The sequence below is a fragment of the Patiria miniata genome, unplaced genomic scaffold (assembly GCF_015706575.1).
Source record: "Patiria miniata isolate m_02_andy unplaced genomic scaffold, ASM1570657v1 HiC_scaffold_8, whole genome shotgun sequence".
NCBI lineage: Eukaryota > Metazoa > Echinodermata > Asteroidea > Valvatida > Asterinidae > Patiria > Patiria miniata.
This window is the reverse complement of record NW_024037075.1, coordinates 1,399,879-1,419,864: the sequence shown is the minus strand read 5'-3', so window position 1 is coordinate 1,419,864 and position 19,986 is coordinate 1,399,879. Positions and strand designations below refer to the sequence as shown.

At 42.4% G+C, this 19,986-nt stretch overlaps 2 protein-coding genes and 1 pseudogene across 2 annotated transcripts; all 3 read left to right on the top strand.

Moving 5' to 3' along the window:
• Positions 1-5,933: 5,933 nt before the first annotated feature.
• Positions 5,934-10,459, top strand: LOC119719795. The gene has a single exon (XM_038189286.1). The coding sequence runs from the start codon at positions 6,522-6,524 to the stop codon at positions 8,493-8,495; it is 1,974 nt and encodes a 657-aa protein (XP_038045214.1). The 5' UTR covers positions 5,934-6,521; the 3' UTR covers positions 8,496-10,459.
• Positions 10,460-12,877: 2,418 nt separating this feature from the next.
• Positions 12,878-14,744, top strand: LOC119719630 (annotated as a pseudogene).
• A 2,388-nt stretch (positions 14,745-17,132) lies between these two features.
• Positions 17,133-19,070, top strand: LOC119719628. The gene has a single exon (XM_038189129.1). It carries the CDS (start codon positions 17,133-17,135, stop codon positions 19,068-19,070), a length of 1,938 nt encoding a protein of 645 aa, XP_038045057.1.
• The last annotated feature ends 916 nt before the right edge of the window (positions 19,071-19,986 follow it).

The window sequence follows — 19,986 nt, the reverse complement described above, 5'->3', positions numbered from 1 at the left end:
ACTGTATTAATTGTTGTTTCGTCGATTTGTGAAACAAATGGTGTCAAATAGTTCAAACTCCGGAGGTCAATCTCATAGGGCTGTTCAGCAAAAGGAATATAACGCTGAACAATAACTCTGAGCTGAGCCAGACGTAGCCGAGTACCATGGCATAAGCATACATGCCATGGGTTACACTTACATCCATTATTTAGAAATAAGGTTATTAGCAGCACATTGTGCATACTATAGCTGCAGCCGTATGGAATTGACCGGTGACTGTTTCCTTATTTCATTCCTCTGAAGTCATGTTACAGAACGAGTACAAAAAAACCAGAACCCAAATCCCCCAAAATATATTTCACATTTTACAGAATATGTAGCACCACAAATAATAATGACTGGAAAGCCACTTTCATAAAGTACTTTTAGATGAAAAAAATACTGAAATTGCTCAATCCGTTCAAAGAATATCACCATTTAAACGCAATAACCCTAAAGCCTGTTTCGTCCAAAATAAAACAATATTTATTCTGTGTTCTGACTGTTTGAAACAACAAAATGACACAGAATACTTGTTTCAATAACTTGTCAACAGCTGAAGTAAATAATATTTTTTATAAACAACCGTGCTTAGGCAAACAATATGATTTATAAAATGATGTTTTTTTAAAGGCGGGCCTTCAAAAGGACTTTGTTTTTTTTTACTTTGAAATTGAGGTTTTATCGCTGGTGATGTGTGAAGACAATTGTGACGACGATTCTTGAAATCGCATTTTATGATTTTGGCTGTAATTTGAGTAAAATTATAGGAGTACACCAATTATTGCATTTGGCGACACTTGCGATCCGCGGATCACTTATTGTTTTATACTTGTTTGGGTGTACTAATTTCAAATTCAATGTCCCTGCAAGTTAAATGGCAGGTCAAGTTTATTTGTAGCAAGTCAAAATTGACTTTCGGTTTTTGTGATATAATCTCACTGGGAACATTGGTTTTGAATGATCATATACTGTACCGCATTTCTAAGTAAACAGTGCAAATGATATCGATCGATAGTCAGAAATGAGCGTGGTTAAACCGGTTGTGGACGCACTGCCGATAAGAGTTGTCTTAAACTGAAAGTTAAACATTTCTCGTCTCGCTTTCTTGGAAACTTTTTGTTAAAAAAAAATACGATGTAAGATTTAATATTATGTGAAAAGAAAAAAGAGGGCAGAGAATGCATCAGTAGATATTTATTGAAATATTTTAACATGTTTAAACACATTTGGCAGTGTGTCCATAACTGATGCTGTGCGAATGCCATCAAGTGTGCTTGTCAAAAGTGAAGTTTTGGGAGAGAGTGTGTCAATGTGACTAAGACACTATGTAATATTGGTTCTTTTTTTAAAGAACTCAGAAAACTGATGACTTAAGTGGAAGTGATGAAGTAGGGGTGAGGAAGACAATACAGCTAAACCCTGTTAAGGCCAAAAAAACGTCTTGCGTTTCTGGTATGGAGCCTGCCCCAAAAGTGGTGCGGCGACGCGCCTTTTTTTTTTACTTTCTTTTTTCGTCAAATGTCGGCTGATGACTGCGAATAGTGCCATGCCCGACTAAATTTAGTGCAAAATGTATCGGGGTCCAGAGAGGCCACATAAAGCTCATACTCGACCGTAACCCCATCTAAAAACACGTTAAAATTGTGCAGCAGCAGGATTCCAGTCCAACCAGTCAGTTTGGCGGTTTTGAGACATCATCATATTGAAAAAAAAAAACGTTTTAATTTTGCCGACGCGCGCACAGGCCAGAAACCGGAGCCTTTTTTTGGCCCGAGAAGAGCACTGTTAAAGCAAGATGTAAGGCCCGTCTTTTCCTTTGTTTTCCATTACTGATAATACAAGGTACCTACCGGTTATAACAAGGTAATTTGTTAAGTCCAAATGACCTTCTTATAAAGGTGTTCGACTGTATAACCAGACAAGGGTAATAGTTAGCGTCTATGAAAGGTTATCGTTACCACTAGAAGACTACATGTAGTATAATTTTAACGCCTGCTCGGTGTATTCATGTATGTAGGCCTATTGTACATTACGACTGGTCGTGCAGGTAAACGCATGCGCACTACATGAAAAGGGTTCACATTTTACAACAGGTCAGATATTATAAAGGAAACCAGGGCTAAACTTCCTAGAGCTGCTAATCAGAGAATACCTCTTGCGAAGTTTTCCGCTAAGCCGAAAGCAGCGAAGTACCAGCCATGCACATTCGTCGCATTGCGTTTGCGCTGGCATCCTGTTTTTGCTAAGCTGAGAATTTTTTTTTGTTTACCAGCTCCGCGAAGGCCCCTGGATCGACGGATTGAAATTTGCATGCAGCTGATAAATTGACTAGACCGCTTGATGACTCATACAGTCAAAAAAACAAACAAATTACCGTTTGACCTTTCCAGTTATTCAGATGCTATCATAAAATTATTTAAGTTTAAAGGTAATATGCAACATTTGCAAACAAAACTACCCCATTATTTTGAAATACCATACTTGACTGTAAGTGAATAATAGTCTCAAGCATCCTGTTAAATCATGTTACATGGTGTGCTGTCATTTTCAAGAAAAGTGGAGTCTTGGATAAAACGATGGTCGGCCGACCATCGTTGGAATACAAATTAACTGGTTGTTTTTTTCAAATACCGCTCCCAATCAAATTTAACTAGTCCACATTTTGTTTGCAATCGGTTTCACATCCGTGAATAGGTGGTGCAAGCCAGCTACTCTGATTCCCTGACCTGACGATTCATCGATGTACCTATAAACTGCTCCGTTTTGTCTGAAGTAGGGTCAGGGAACCAGACTACTAGTACAACATTTGTTTTTCTTGGTTTTCCAGCATCTATGAACACTTTAAACAGTCATTGTAACAATATTTGCTATAAAATGCTAACCCCCAAATCCGTCCATTTCTTACACTTACAGTGAAAGCATTTAATGTTGTGTATTACCTTTAATTCCAGATATCTTCAGATATACATGTATGAAAATTGTCGATAATAAATAGATGAAGATACATTTTGGCGATTATGGTTTTATGCTGATACGTCGTTATTAAGCATGCATGTTTTTCTTGTTACTCGTCATGCTCGACTGACATATTTTATTCGTATGTCTTTTTAAGCTCTAGCAGGAGCTTCTACATGTCACTTGGTGGTTGGTCTGTCTGTGTGTCTGTCCCCGCAAATTGACCAAAAAGTATGGTGTTTCCTACTTTTTAGCCTTCGGCGTCGCATTTTCGCCCGCATTATTAAGCTCTGGCAGGGATCATTTTGATCGATTTCATGCAAGACTGGCATGCAAGACTTCTTGCAACACGGCCAGAGCTTCAATGATTGTGCACTCGCACTCATCATGGAGGAAGGAATTAACAGGAGTTAATTCCTTCCTCCATAGCAGGAGTTAATTCCTTCCTCCATGCACTCATCTTCCTCAAACAAGGTGGACTCCATTTTGTGTAGTGATTGGACGGCATCCAGAAGGAGAAAATGTCCCAAAAATTGACAAAAACTATGGTGTTCCGTATGTGTCATCGGCGTGGCATATTTCGCCAGAGCTTATTGTGCACTAGTGTTCTGCCGTTCACCTATTTCAAACGCGTCTGTGTTTGTATTCTGTTTATTCGCGGTGTGTACTTTTCTCCAACTTGAGCCTCCCGACTGATAATGCATTGTTGTGGGGTCAAAGAATGTCTCGAAAATCCCACCTTAACTAATGATCAGCAAACCATCGTTATTGTTCACTTGTCGCATTTGTGATATGTCGGTAATATATGGCGCTTCCATTTAGCACGCCGTCACACGCATAATGATTGACGAGTCGTAATGTGTACATTACAGCTGTGTAAACAACAAGATTCGATGTCTTCTATTGTGACTCGCCCGCTCTATCTTGTGGACCCGATCTGAACATGGTTTCCTGTTGAGGCCTACACTTGACACTTCGGCAAGGAAGTGAGACGGCTTGAACTAGTAAGATTCAATTGCCACATTAATGAGCCATGTTATGGAAAAAAGGTCTTGAAATTGTTATTTTAAATTTGGCTACACCCTCAAACATGGAGCTATAACGTAATGCTGTTATTACAGCAGATATGTGATAGTGCCAAATTTATACAAGCATGGCATTTGGCACACAGAGTATGTCATGGGAAAGATATTATAGGGCCATTGCAGATATGCCTTTGAAAAAGAAATAAAGGTAGAATAACAAGCAATGACAGCCATTTTGAATATTTGGAAAATTGTTAATTGTTAATCTCTCTTAGTCTTAAGACATACAACTCTGACTGTGTGTGCCAAATGCCATGCTAATTGAATCATCCAAGGCACAATTTCCCGATCTCCCCTGTTTATCGGCCACAATATATGCCTTAATCAAGAGTGTAGACCTATAGCTTATGCTGTTTGAGATACTGTTAGAAAATTCTTTAACTTTTCATTGGGTTTTACTTGAGAGTGAGCTGTGAATGATTGGAATGAGCATGTTATGAAACAACTAACCAAAATTAGAGAAGAGTTACTACGCATGCGCGAAATTGAAGGTGTTCACATCAGTCATAATGTGTGTTTCTTTATGTCTGTGGAAATATTGGGGAACCCCTTTTTATGATGACACATTGTCACTGCGGACATGGGACATTTGTCGTTTCTGCGGGTTAACAGTCAACTCATCAATGCTGGGCGCCGGGTGCGGTTTATTTAAGGTACACACTGTGTTGCAGTTTGGCGTATGCTCGGAGCATCGCCCAAGACGCCCATTTCGGACCGGGACTGATCGAACCATGGAACGAAATTCATTATGTTCTTGCATCTTTTGGGACTGAGTTATCGTGTTCTATGCCATTATTAAGGCAGACGTTTGAAAGTGCCCAAAGGTGCACTTTACCTCTTGCCATTTGGATCTTCACAGTTCATAGTTAAAAAGTGGCTTGTTTATTTTAGGTTTCCGACAATCGTTCAGTTTGATTCAATATTTACTTTTAGGTGATGAGTCATAATGACTGGACACTACATACTGTGTGGTATATCAGCAATGATTTCTTCGAAATGTCTATATTCAGATAATTTCAGTGCTCTGGAATTTGTTAAGCTAGCTTCTCCACCAGTGATCCCCCCTCCCCCCCCAAAAAAAGAAATTCCCAGCCCCACCCCAGGTGGCCCACCCATAGGTGCCCCCCCCCCCCCCCACACACACACACCACAAAGAAAACACAAAATATGCCGCTTGCCAAAGAATTATCTGTTTACTTTGTATTAAGATTGAGTAATTAAACAGAAAAGGAATTTCGGCCTAGAGGACTATTTTTTCTTTTACTCGATTTGTAATTCCCCACATTCCTTCAACCCTTTACAGCGCCCTCTATCGTCAGAGGCGGTTTCTCCCCCCCCCCCCCACCCCGAATTTGCAGTACTTGCCTGGCCAGTCGGTGCCCTAAAACTTTAGGCAAAATGTTGTTATATGTCCGCCCTTGTTGCCCCCTCCCCCCTTATATTATGCTCGTGCCCCCCAACCCACCCCCACCTGGAGAAAAAAAAGGCTCGATCGTGAAGCCATGCTTTGAGCATTTTATTATTTAAACCATATTTGTATTACTAAAATGAGCATTGAGATTGAAAGTGTTTTAAGGTTTCCGTTTTGTTTGTTTGTATTGTATTGTTTTTTTCTTTTTCTTTTCGTTGAGAAGAGCTGCATAATACGCACGTACGGAGGAACGCTCTGAACAAAACCACGTATAACAATGCACATAATAGGGTCAATGGACATCTCAATGAAAAACTATACTGCAAGCATGTGCCAAAGACACTTTAAGCTGGGTGATTATGGTACGCGGACCAAGACTATCATAATAACCATATAAGTAACCACAGGGTAACGACCCGTATTCAGACCAGCGCCACGAAACGATTTGTTCTCCAATAATATCTCGAGTGCTATTGGTCTTACTGTACGTGGATCAAGCTTCGCACACATCTTTACTAGGCCCCTATGCATGTGTGTGGAAAATAATCCCATAATGGGATTGATTCCGAAGTTATAGTTAAGTTCGCAAACGAGGCAGTGAGTAGGCAAGTTTAGTATAATGTTTCATTGCTGAAAAGTTGTGACCCTTATTACACAATTCGCCGTTTTGTTTGTTTAGGCTCTGTTGAAGTCATGTGCCTATCGAAACGGGAAGTCCATGACGAAACCACCTGTGTGAAAACATTGCCCGTATATAATGCTCTGCATGTAGTGGAATTCATTCCTCAGTAACGATCGACAGGCTGTGCATTGATAATAGCTCGATTGTCCATGGGAATTTGCCACGGAACATGTCGTGGGAACTCGCGTCGAATGTTTCAGTTCGTGTTCGGTTTGAGCTACTATTATCGGTCGATGCCCTCTCAGTGACGGCGTTGTCAATGGCGACTGAAATGTGGACTTTCGTCCTGACGCCAGGGAGAGGTTGAGTTGAATTTCGATGTGATTCAAGTTCGTCAAGTGCTCAGGTTAATATCAAACTATCAATGGGTAGTCTACGCAGTAGATTGTTGCATACATCCAGTCGGGGGTACACTGACATGGCGTCCACCGATGGTTGGGAAGATGATGTGATAGAATCCTTTGGATGCCACCTGAGCTGGACCGAGCTGCGCCCTGTGGTTGCAGACCGACAGACTCTCAGTCGAGAGGAAGGCATCATTGCCAGGGAGGCCGAGGAGTGGGACTTCGACGACCGCCCCACCTACTACACGGCTACTCGAAACCTGCAGGGATTCATCGCCTACCATCTCGACAAGCACGACCAGGCATTGGGGTTCTTTCGAAACGTCTTGGACAAGGACGCAAACAACGTCAACGCTCTGGGAAACCTGGCTTTCATCCACAAGAAGCTGTGCGAGATAGAGGAACACAAGGTCTACCAGGGGAGGCTTGTTTGTGTTCTGAAAGAGGCCAGTTATACCGAGCGAGCCATGGCCTATGCGGATAAGGCCTTTGCTATTCGCTACTTCGAGCAGTTTAAGCGGTGCTTCCGGTACATGAGGTACATTGAGAGAGCTGCGACCATTGGTAGAAAATGCGAATGCCCGCAGAGAGCAGAGTGGATCTTTGACCACGCCCTGGCTTTGTACCGAAGGGACATTCAAATGCTGTACCTCAGAAAACTTGCCAAGGAAGCTGACTTCGTGCCTGAGAATTCTGAGTGTTACTCAGATGAGCGGATCAGGGAGGGATTCTTAAAGGCCTGCCAATTTTTCCTGGAGGTAGCACGCACAAGCATCTCTATAGATTACAAAGCTCTGTCTTGGGTGTTTCTTGGCATCCTTGTCAATCACGACCCCGAGAACAGAAGCATGGCAATGGCATTCCCTGATGAACCAGACCTCCAGCACTACACCGCGGCACAGTGCTACAAAAAAGGTCTAGATATCCACCCAGAACATTACATTGTTCTCCGCAGGGTAGGTTCTGAATACGTCAAGCTAGGACGCTTTGAAGAAGCCAGACTTTTGCTGGACAAATCACTCAGTAAAAGCCCGTCACAATTTGGGTATAGACACCGTGCACTCATGTTCCTGGGTATGTTTGAAGCAGCTGACGACGAGGACAGAAGGACAGGGCAGGCGAGACAGTGGCTCCCAGAAGCTGTCAAAGACCTCCACAAGGCTCTCGAAATGAAGGAGTTTCACGCAGACTACTCAGACCTGGGATATGCTTACTTTCTCCTCGGGAAAACCGATAAGGCCCTGGTCAAATTTGAACGGGCTACAAACAGTGAGCAAGACGATTACTTTGACCCGGTGTTGACCCATCAGCGATGGGCTCAATGTCTGGAGAGGAAACACCAGTTAGAAGGTAGCCTTCTCCAAAAAGAGGAAGCCAAAAACGTCCGAGAGAAGATCCTTGAAACACCCCTCGGGGAGGATCAGTCGGACTACTTTAGCGACGACTTTGACCACTACAGCACCAAAGAGAAAACTGGCTTTGTTCGAATTCTCCAAGACAAACACTTTGGTGCAGATTATTCCAAGAGACGCACCAGTGAACTGAATCCGCCGGAATCGCTGGACTCATCTTCCAACAGGTCACGGTACCGGTACGACTTCTTCGTGTGGCACGCGGAGAGAGACAGCCGGTGGACGGTGGCGTTCGTCAACAAGCTGGAGTCAGAGCACGGGCTCTTGGGCAGCATCCAGCGGCGAGACTTCACCGTCGGCATGGATATCCCCTCGGAGATCATACGATGTCTGAGAGAGAGCTACAAGTTTGTCATCATCCTTACGCCTCCGGTTGAGAGCCAGGAGTGGTCGTACACAGCACTCGTTCATGCCGAGAGGGAGAACAATAAGAGAGGTGGAAAGTACATCCTGCCGATCAAGCTTCGAGAATGCACTCTCCCTAACCTTCTTGAGCCTTTAACGCCCCTGAAGTGCGAAGAGGGTCAGATTCTTACGAAACAATGGGATGAACTGGTGCAGAACCTTACCCAGAAACCATAGTATGTCTACAATTGTATCAAGCGTAAGTTGTCTCCAAAACATAAGGTCCCACTGATTTATAATGAAAGCCCAATCAATATGTGACGAAGTTTACTATGACGTGTAATAATACATTATTTATTAATACATTTGAAGAACCTGCATCTATTAGAGGAACATCAAAGTAAACGTTTAATATCTTAAACCACTCTTTTCCTCGTTGAGGGGTTTTGGGTTTTTATACCAAAGATTTTATTCATTATTTATTACAGCCAATATATTTTATGTTAATTAAAGTTTGGGAATTATTATTTTTTTTTAGCAGGAACCGTTTTTACGCATAACGGGAGCTTTTCATGCCTATATAAGAGTAACCTGTGCTTGAAATTGACTCGCTCCAATCTGAAATGTAGTTTATACTCTTGAATTTGAATGGAGAAGGCATTCTTCTATTATTTTTGGTTGTTCATTATGTAATTGACTTACGATTGACATGACTGTAACTTTGCTCTTATCTCTTCGAGTCTACCGCCCACCATTACATAATTATATTATGTTAACTGTTGGTTTGGTTTGGTACAGGTTTTAAACCGTTGATGGTATTTATTTATTCATTCATTTATTTCAAAATCTTTATAAAGGATACAAAATATCAGCTCAAAGGCTTTTTACATTATGGTTCATGGTATACATTTGGTCCAAAGAAATAGCACATCCTGGTATGCCATAGTCAAATTCATTCCACTGGTGGGCAACCTATATCTAATATACATTTGCATTGTAATGCTGTGAAAGTCACATGGATCTGAATCCGATCCGCAATTTCCTTCCTTTTTAAAATCTGATAAAGTTCCATTCTGTGGCGGTAAGGGTGGGGAATAGGACGTCTAATCAAGATAAATCCATGTTTCAACTTTCTCTTCAGATTTTGGGCCTCTCCCCTACATCTGACCTGTATTAAAGTCCTGCTCCCCAAAACAATGATTTAATTTTACAACATATTTTGGTGTAGGACTGAGTGGACAGTGGAGTTCCGGTGTTGCTTTTTGTCGTTGACCAGGTCAATTTGAAAGAGTTTTGATAAAACAATTCGAAGACTTGTACAATGAAGTGAAGCCAATTTTGTGGGAACCTTATCTTGATAAACGGTAGTTGAATATGTTCTTTACGTGTGTAGCAAATAGATATTCTTTTTGCGTTTGAGAAAATGTAGACGTGTGTCCCTCGAAATACTTCAAAGACATTGAAACCTAAATATGACAAGGGCCCAATTCCAAGCTATTTTTTTTTTTTAGAAAATTAGAAATGTTGATGTTGATGTTTATTTAGTTTGGGGACCCTTTTTTAGCACGATAAATGGTAGATTTTTCTGGAACGGCAAGTTTTTAATGCCGAAGTTATGTATTTAGCAAATTCTGCCTTTGAAATTTTCGCCCTCGAATCTGAAATATTGTGATAAAACTCTTGAATTTGAATGGAGAAGGCATTCTTTTGTTTAATGTTGAATTAGCGTTTTTGTGATTGACTTCTGATTACATAGACCTAATACACGGCTTTCATCTTTTGGAGTATTTTACGATTTCGTATATGTTACTGACTCATTGTACACAATTACTCTTGGCTTGGTACATGTTTTAAAACCGATAATTTTAAAATTTTTACCAAAGACAAATCACATCCTTGTGTGTTGAAATCAAATTCAACCCTTTTTGGTGGCCCACATGCATCTGTTGTTTGTCTGCATTGTGTACCGTGAAATTGACAACGTGGATCTGATTTCGATCAGTTTCCTTCCCTTTTAAGATCTGATTAAGTTCCTTTCCTGTGGTGTTAAGGGTGAGAATCAGGAAGTCTAATCAAGATAAATTCATGTTTCAGTGGCCCCTCAGACTTTGGGCATTTCTCCTCCATTTTATCTTAAGGGTGAGTCAAAAACAAAGCGGAACCCAAACCTCATAAAATATATTTCATGTTTAAAAAAACTATGTAGCACCAAAAATAGTAATGACTAGAAAGCCGATTTTTATAAGCTACTCTTAGATGAAAAAAGTACCGAAATTGCTCGATCCGTTCAAAGAATATCACCATTGAAACACAATAACCCTAAAACCTGTCTCGTCCAAAAATAGCAATTCATTGTGTGTTTTGACTGTTTGGAACAATACAGAAAATAACTTAGGATACTCGCTTCAACAGCTGTCACCAACTGTAGTACACAATATCTTTATCAACAACCCTGGTTAGGCAAACAATATGATTTAGAAAATCTACTTTTTTTTAAAGGACGGCCCTTCAAAGGGATTGTGTTGAATATTTTTCACATTTCTGAGATTTTATCGCCGGTGATGTTGAAGACAATCAATTGCAACGACGATTCTTAAAATCGCATTTCTTTGGACGAGACGGGTTTTAGGGTCATTGTGTATAAAATGGTGATATTTTCTGAACGGATTGACCAATTTCCGTCATTTTTTCATCTAAAAGTACCTTATTAAATTGGCTTTCCAGTCATTATATGACTTGGAGCTTTGCATGGCGGATAAGATCAATCCAAAATGGATTTTTCAACTGGCTATTGGAATCCGTGTTGCTTTCCGTCTTTGAACGGTGCAATTTGAAATATTTATGATAAACAGTTGCAATACTTGCCTGTCGTATATAGGAGGTTAAGCTAGTTATTAATGGGAGCCATGGAGTTAATCTTTGAAACAAATAGATACATTTTGTTCTGTTCATGTGTAACACATAATCCTTCGCGTTTTGAGAAAATAAAAAGGGTTTGTCCCTCGAAATCCTACGAAAATTGAATCAGGGCTGCGCTTGGCACTTCCAATGAGTCGCGGGATCATGGCGCCTGCCTGGGTCTTCCTGACAACATTCTCGGAATATCCGGACTGGGAATCCCTGGCTGTGCCGTACCCGCCAGCAATATTAAAACTGCCCAGGCTGAAGAATGAGTGATATCAACATGACGAGTTAATAAGTGATGCATAAAAATAAAAAAAAAATCCCCGCTGATGACGTGGCACAAACGGTTTTGTTTTTGAAGCACACGTATATGTGTTTAATGATAGCTATAAATGCTTTGTGCTTTTCTTTGTTATGAATATGTGACTGGGAATGGGTTGGGCCTGGGCAGCCATTATTATTAGCACAGACAATGTGGGCATTAATGTGTAGCTATTTATTAACACGTACACGTTCATGTAGTTCAACAGTATGCGCCTATCGTCTGCAGGACAAAACTTGACATTTTGTCCGTTTTTGCTCAAACAAATTTTCCAATAAAAATGACGTAGTTAAAAGGAGTGGTTGTATACGAGAGGGCATCATTACATATTGGTTTCTCGGAAACAAAGAATACTTCCATTAAGCGTAAAAAGACAGTTTATCCAGATTTTAGAAGTGGACCATAGAGCAAGGAGTTTTGCTCTATGGACTGACGAAGGCGTATTTCTTAATTGTAGATACGTACATGGGTGCGGAAAAGTAAGAAGTAGTCATAAGAAAAAAAACACTTTGGATGGTCCATATATACCGCCCTCTCGAAGGACTATCGGTTATCGATTTTGGTGTACGGGAAGAGCGCCCTCGCTTCAGGTTCCCCTGCTCTCATTTCATTCCTTTCTATTTTTCCTTGTTAAAATGGATGAAATCGAGTTCCCAATACGCAACCAGTCTTAAATAATAACTCTTGTACCATTTTTAAAATACCTTTGAGGTGATGTTAAAATTGTAAACATGACTATGGCCTATGGAATAAAAGAGAATAAAGATGCAGATTTAATTGTCGACGTCGCTATGTAAATCCGTGCCTATGCGGTTCACAACGTTCTTTCCAGTATATATTAGTTGACAGAAGACATTAATGACAAGCAGTGTCGTGCCAATCATTTCTCTTATCGTAACGTTCCACGACATGATGTCGGGATCAAAGTCGAAGAAATTGCATTGATGCTGTGTATGCATACCAATGTGTGTATTGAATATTATTGCGTGTGTTGAATATTATTTCATATACCCCCATCATTCTACGACGACACATAAAAATACCCTTTAACCTTTACAGATGGGTGTGGTAAATTTATCGTAGGCCTATGTAAAGATTGCCTCAGCCAGTTTTTGCACATATGGCTCAAGTCTCGACCGACGGACGGTTGGAGCGTTCTGCAGACAGTTTCGATTATAGCTCGTATTTACCTCACAGAGTGTCTTCGATGCCCTCTGACGGTGTTGTCAGTGGCAACTGAAATGTGGATTTTTGTCCTGACGCCAGGCTAAGGGAGCGGTTGGTTAAGTTGAATGTTGATGTGATGCAAATTCGTCAAGCACTCCTGTTAATATCAACTTATATCCATTGGTAGTCTACGCAGCAGATTGTTGCGCGTCGTGTCAACACTGACATGGCGTCCGTTGATGATAGGGATGATAATGTAATAGAATCCTTCGGATGCCACCTAAGCTGGACCGAGCTGCGCCCCGTGGTTGCAGACCGACAGACCCACAGTCGAGAGGAAGGCATCATTGCCAGGGAGGCCGAGGAGTGGGACTTCAACGACCGCCCCACCTACTACACGGCTACTCGAAACCTGCAGGGATTCATCGCCTACCATCTCGACAAGCACAAACAGGCATTGGAATTCTTTCAAAACGTCTTGGACAAGGACGCAAACAACGTCAACGCTCTGGGAAACCTGGCTTTAATCCACAAGAAGCTGTGCAAGATGGACAAACACAAGGTCTACCAGGGGAGGCTTGTTTGTGTTCTGAAAGAGGCCAGTTATTCCGAGCGAGCCACGGCCTATGCGGATAAGGCCTATGCTATTCGCTACTTCGAGCAGTTTAAGCGGTGCTTCCGGGGACATTCAAATGCTGTACCTCAAAAAACTTTCCGAGGAAGCTGCCAAAGAATCTGCCAAAGAAGCTGCCAAAGAAGCTGCCAAAGAAGCTGACTCCGTGCGTGAAAATTCTGAGTGTTACTCAGATGAGCGGATCAGGGAGGGATTCTTGAAGGCCTGTCAGTGTTTCCTGGAGGTAGCACACATCAAGAGTACCTCCAGAGATTACAAAGCTCTGTCTTGGGTGTTCCTTGGCATCCTTGTCAATCACGACCCCGAGAACAGAAGCATGGCAGTTGCATTCCCTGATGAACCAGAACTCCAGCACTTCACTGCGGCACAGTGTTACGAAAAAGGTCGAGATATCCACTCAGAACATTACATTGTTCTCCGCAGGGTAGGTTCTGAATACGTCAAGCAAAGACGTTTTGCAGACGCCAAACCTCTGCTGGACAAATCACTTAGTAAGAGCCCGTCACAATTTGGATATCGACATTGAGCGCTCCTGTTCCTAGCCAAGTATGAAGCAGAGGAGGACAGACGAACAGAGCAGGCAAGAGAGTGGCTTCAGGAGGCTGTTAAAGATTTCAGCGAGGCTCTGAAAAAGAAGGAGTTCCACGCAGACTACTCAGACCTTGGATATGCTTATTTTCTCCTCGGGGAAACCGATGAGGCTCTGGTCAAATTTAAACGGGCTACAAACAGTGAGCAAGACGATGACTTTGACCCAGTGTTGACCCATCAGCGATGGGCTCAATGTCTGGAGAAACACCAGCCAGAAGGCGTCTTAATCCAAAGAGAGAAAGCCAAAGAAGTCCGAGAGAAGATCCTTGAAACACCCCTCGAGGAGGATCAGTCGGACTACTTCAGCGACGACTTTGATCACTACAGTACCAAAGAGAAACCTGGCTTTGTCCGAATTCTCCACGACTACCACTTCTGGGCAGCTTATTCCAAGAGACGCACCAGTGAAATGAATCCTCCGGAATCGCTGGACTCATCTTCCAACAAGTCACGGTACCAGTATGACTTCTTCGTGTGGCACGCGGAGAGAGACAGCCGGTGGACGGTGGCGTTCGTCAACAAGCTGGAGTCAGAGCACGGGCTCTTGGGCCGCATCCAGCGGCGAGACTTCACCGCCGGCAGGTATATCCCCTCGGAGATCATACGATGGCTAAAAACTAGCTACAAGTTTGTCATCATCCTGACGCCTCCGGTTGAGAGACAGGATCAGGATTGGTTGCACACAGCCCTCAACCATGCTGAGATTGAGAACAATAACAAAGACAGAGATGGAAAGTACATCCTGCCGATCAAGCTTCGAGAATGCACTCTCCCTATTCTTCTTGAGCCTTTAACGATTCTGGAGTGCGAAGAGGGTCAGATTCCTAAGAGACACTGGGATGAACTGGTAAATAACCTCACCCAGTAACCTCTGTCTACGATTGTATTAACCGTACCTAAATTGTCTCCAAAACGTAAGGTCCTGCTGATCTATGATGAAAGCCTGATAATATGTGACGAAGTTTACTATCGCGTGTGATATTGTCGCCTTGTTTTTATTTATTAATACATTTGAAGAACCTGCATCTATCTGAGGAACATTAAAGTAAACGTTTAATGTCTTAAACTACGCTTTTCCTCATTGAGGGACTTAGGTTTTTTTTTTTTATTTATCAGAGTCAATATAATTTGATGTTTATTAACGTTTGGAGACCAAACAGGATCCTTTTTCCCGCATAACGGGAGATGTTCATGCCAAATACATGTATAACAAGGTGTGCTTGAAATTGACACGTTCCAATCTGAAATGTAGTTTACTCTTGAATTTGAATGGAGAAGGCATCTATTATTGTTGATTGTACATTAAGTGATTGACTTATGATTGACATGTCTAGTTACTCTGCTCTTATCTATTAGAGTCTTTTACCATTACGTGTATGTTAACTGACTCATTGTACATTAACAGTTGGTTTGGTACATGTTTAAAACCGATGATTTAACATTTGGACCAAAGAAATATCACATCATGGGCACGTGTGGTCCAGCGGTTGACCACAGGATTCACGGTGGGGTGGTGGGTTCGAGACCCGCTGTGGCCATGCGTGTTTTGCCCCTGAGTAAAGGCGCTTTACCTCAATTGCTCATCTCAACGCAGGTGTAAAATGGATACCGGCATTATTCAATGCTGGGAAGGTAACAGACTCGCTGCGGAGGAGGTGTGGCGATCCCTCCGCAGCAGCATATGAATCTGGCCCAATCGCTACAGAAAGAGCGATGGGAACTTCGTTCCTGTGAACACAGGTGCGTCCCCTTTAATTTTTATGATGTGTTATAATCAAATTCATTCCTTTGGTGGACAACCTATATCTAATGTCTGTCTGCATTGTAATGCAAATATCGTGAAATTAACAACGTTGATCTGATTTCGATCAGTTTCCTTCCCTTTTAAGATCTGATAATTAGTTCCTTTCCTGCAGTGGTAAGGGTGGGGATCAGGACGTCTAATCAAGATAAATCCATGTTTTACTTTCTCTTCAGATTTTAGGCATCTCCCCTACATCTAACCTGTATTAGAGTCCTGCTCCCAAAAGCAATGATTTAATTTTACAACATTTTTGGTGTAGGACTGAGTGGACAGCGGAGTTTCGGTGCTGCTTTCGCTCATTGACCAGCTCAATTTGAAAGAGTTTTGATAAACCAATTCTAAGACTTGTAAAATGAAGTGAAGCCAATTTTGTGGGAACCTTATCTTTATAAACGGTAGTTGAATATTTTTTTTACCTGTGTAGCAAATAGATATTCTTATTTTTCCGTTTGAGAAATGTAAACGTGTCCCTCGAAATCCTTCAAAGACATTGAAACCTAAATATTAAAAGGGCCCAAGTCCACGATATTTTTTTTTCAACTGGCTATTAAAATCCTTGTTGCTTTCCGTCTTTGAAAGGTGTAATTTGAAATATTTGTGATAAACAGTTGCAATACCTGCCTGTCGTATATAGGAGGTTAAGCTAGTTATTAATGGGAGCCATGGAGTTAATCTTTGAAACCAATAGATACATTTTGTTCTGTTCATGTGTAACACAATAACTCTTCGCGTTTTGAGAAAATAAAAAGGATTTGTCCCTCGAAATCCTACGAAGACATTTAAAATTGAATCAGGGTTGCGCCAGGGTTGAATCAGGGTTCCAGTCGTGGGATCATGGCGCCTGCCTGGGTCTTCCTGACAAAATTCTAAGAATATCGGAACTAGGAATCCGTGGCTGTACCGTACCCGCCAGCAATATTATAAACTACAGGCTGTAGAGAATGAGTGATATCCACATGACATGTTAATATGTGATGCATGGAAAAATTCCCGCTGACGTGGAACAAACGGTTTTGTTTTTTAAGCACACGTATAGCCTATGTGTTTAATGACTATCATTCACAACGTTCTTCCCAGTATTAGTTGACGGAAGACATAAATGACAAGCAGTGCCGTGCCAATCATTTCTCTTATCGTAACGTTCCACGACATGATGTCGGGATCAAAGTCGAAGAAATTGCATTGATGCTGCGTATGCATACCAATGTGTGTATTGAATATTCTTGCGTGTATTATACCACATCATTCTACGACGACGCAGGTAAAATACCCTTTAACCTTTGCAGCTTGGTGTGATAAATTATCGTCTGTAAAGATTGTTTCAGCATTTTTTTCCACATATGACTCGAGCATCGACCAACGGAAGGTTGGAGTGTTCAACAGACGGTTTCGAGGCCCGTAAGCTCTTTAAGTTACAGAGTGTCTTCAATACCTAGATAATGTCCTAACACCATGGACCGCCAGTATGAGATCAATGAGCTCATAGAGTCCATGGGCTGCCATCTGAGCTGGCCCGAGCTCCGTCCCATCGTGGAGGCGAAGGACACTCTCCGTCGGGAGGAAAGTATCCTCGCCGAGGAAGACTTTGACACCGACACCCGTCAGAATTATTACACCTGTACCAAGAATCTGCAGGGATTCATCGCCTACCACCTCAACAAGTTCGACGATGCCCTGTCTTTCTTCCACGACGTCCTGAGAGTCGACAAGCGCAACATCAACGCCCTTGGAAACCTGGCTTTTGTACACAAAAAGCTATGCCAAATGAAAAGTTTCCAAGAATACCGAAACAAGCTTACTGACATCTTGTCAAAAGCATGTTACGCAGAGAAGGGCAGAGCCTACGCAGATAAGGCCTATGCTATTCGCAACTTCGAGCAATTTAAACGGTGCTTTCGGTACATGAGATTCATTGAGAGGGCCCTAAGACAAGGGAGGAATTGCGAGGTCGCACAAAGAGCAGAGTGGCTCTTTGACTACGCCCTGGCTTTGTATAGGAGAGACGGCCAAATGCTGTACCTCAAACGCCTTGCCAAGCAGGCAGACTTTGATACCAAACATTCGGAGTTGTACTCTGACGATAGGATCATGGAGGGATTCAAGGCGGCTTGCCGATTCTTCCTGGAGGTGATACGCACCAGCCCCTCCCCAGATTACCAAGCTCTGTCTTGGGTGTTCATAGGGATCCTTGTCAATCACGACCCGGAACACAGAATCATCTCCTCAGCATTTCCTGATGTGCGGACCTTCCGGGAGGCTCGAGTCGAGACGGCGGATCATTGCTTCCAGAGAGGTCTCGCCATCCATCCAGAGCACTTCGTCGTTATCCGTCGAGTTGGCACTGAGTATGTTAAGCTGGGACGCTACGAAGAAGCCAGAGATCTTCTGGACAGATCCCTGCGTAAACGCAAATCGCACTTTGCGTACCGGTACCGAGCCGTCATGTATCTAACAATGTACGAAGAACTCGAGGAGAAAGATAAGGGGACACTTCAGTCTCGACAGCTACTCCGAGTAGCTAAAAGAGATTACAAGAAGGCGCTGTCATGGAACAGGTGTCACGCGGACTACTCCGACCTTGGATACGTTTACTACCTGCTTGGGGAGAGAGAAAAGGCCCTGACCAAGTTTTTACAGGCAACCAAGGCTGAGCAGGACGATTACTTCGAAGTGGTGTCGACACACAAAAGATGGGCTCAGTGTCTCAAAGAGGCAGGTGAGAAAGAAGGCAGCCAGATGCAAAAAGAGGAAGCCGAGAGGGTGCGAGCAAAAATCTTGGAGTCACCCCTTGCTGAAAAGATCCTGGGCAGTGATGACATCACAAGCTACAAGATCGCAAAGAAACCGGGCTACGTGAGGATTATTGAAGACTACCACCTCGTAGAGCCTCCATCGTCATCTTCGAGACAGACCAGGACTGACTGCAAGTACCCCTACGACTGCTTTGTGTGGCATGCGGAAAGAGACAGTCGGTGGACCGATGAGTTTGTGCGAGTGCTGGAGACAAAGTACAATTTGTCATGCTGCCTGCAATCGCGAGACCTCTTGGCCAACACGGGTGTGTTCGACGGGCTCTCCAGCTGTTTGGGAGGCAGCTACAAGTTGGTCATCATCCTCACACCACACCCTTCCCCTCTCAAGGAATCGGATCAGAGAAGTGAGGGTTGGGAGTCCTTTGTCATCGAGCAAGGATTACAGGAGGGAGTTACCAGAGTACGTGAAGGGGAGTACATCCTGCCGATCAGGTTACTTGATTGCCCTCTGCCAGAAAAGCTCCAGGATTATAAAAATGTTATAGAGTGCGAAGATGGGCAGATTTTGACAGAGGACTTGAGCAAATTGGTGCTGGACCTTACCAAAAATGCAAAGCTCTCTGGTAGACTCAAATAACACAGCTTTCTTTTTACCAAATGTGGTGCTAGCGCATAGACGAACGCGTTTTTCCAATGTATAATTTCACAAAACTGGCACTTAGCTTTACAGCAGACAGTTTACCGAAGGAGTTTTAAATATCACGTCAAATTCGTAGGTTGTTACGTCGTATTATTACGGTGTCACGCTCACGCACATGCATAACATAAGCAAAAATGCGTTACTATATATTAGCTTTATAGACATTGGTCGAGTTTGATTATGTACGTAACTTTCTGAGGCACATCCAACAATTTTCATGAAGCGTAGCCTGGCATTTTTTTTAGGGGGGGGCGGGGGGTCTTGTTCCAAATATAATTATTTGATTGTAAGAATAACACGCATGTGTTGTTTTGGTTATTGATTTTTTTTTTACTTTTCACATGTTATTTTTATTTAATTGGTTCCATTCTAGGTTTTTCACGTTCAAAGTATATTTTTTATCTAAAGAGGTAAGGCCAAAAAAAATAGTCGGTCTCTGGTCAGCCAAAGTTCCGGAATTGATGCGGCGACGCGTTTTTTTTTTTCTTGGCTTTTTTTTTTCAAGCTTGGATTGTACAGACAAGGTGGGTACTATTTTTTGCTTTTTGGTGTTCTCATAAACATTGGTGTGCTCATTAATTTGCCTTGGTGTCCTCCATCATTTGCCTTGGTGCAATTTCCCCATTCCTTGGTACAAAAATTTGAGGAGGTGCGGCAATAGAGGGCGCTGCTGTAACTACCGCGGACAATTTGAAGACAAAAAGGTTGACGCGCATGGGTTAAAATCGACGCGCGCGCTGACCAGAGACCGACTATTTTTAATTTTTTTTTGGCCTAACAATGTAAACTAGTGATTGGAGAAACCAATGATAACATTATTAAAAGTCGACATAATTATAAACAAATAACTTAG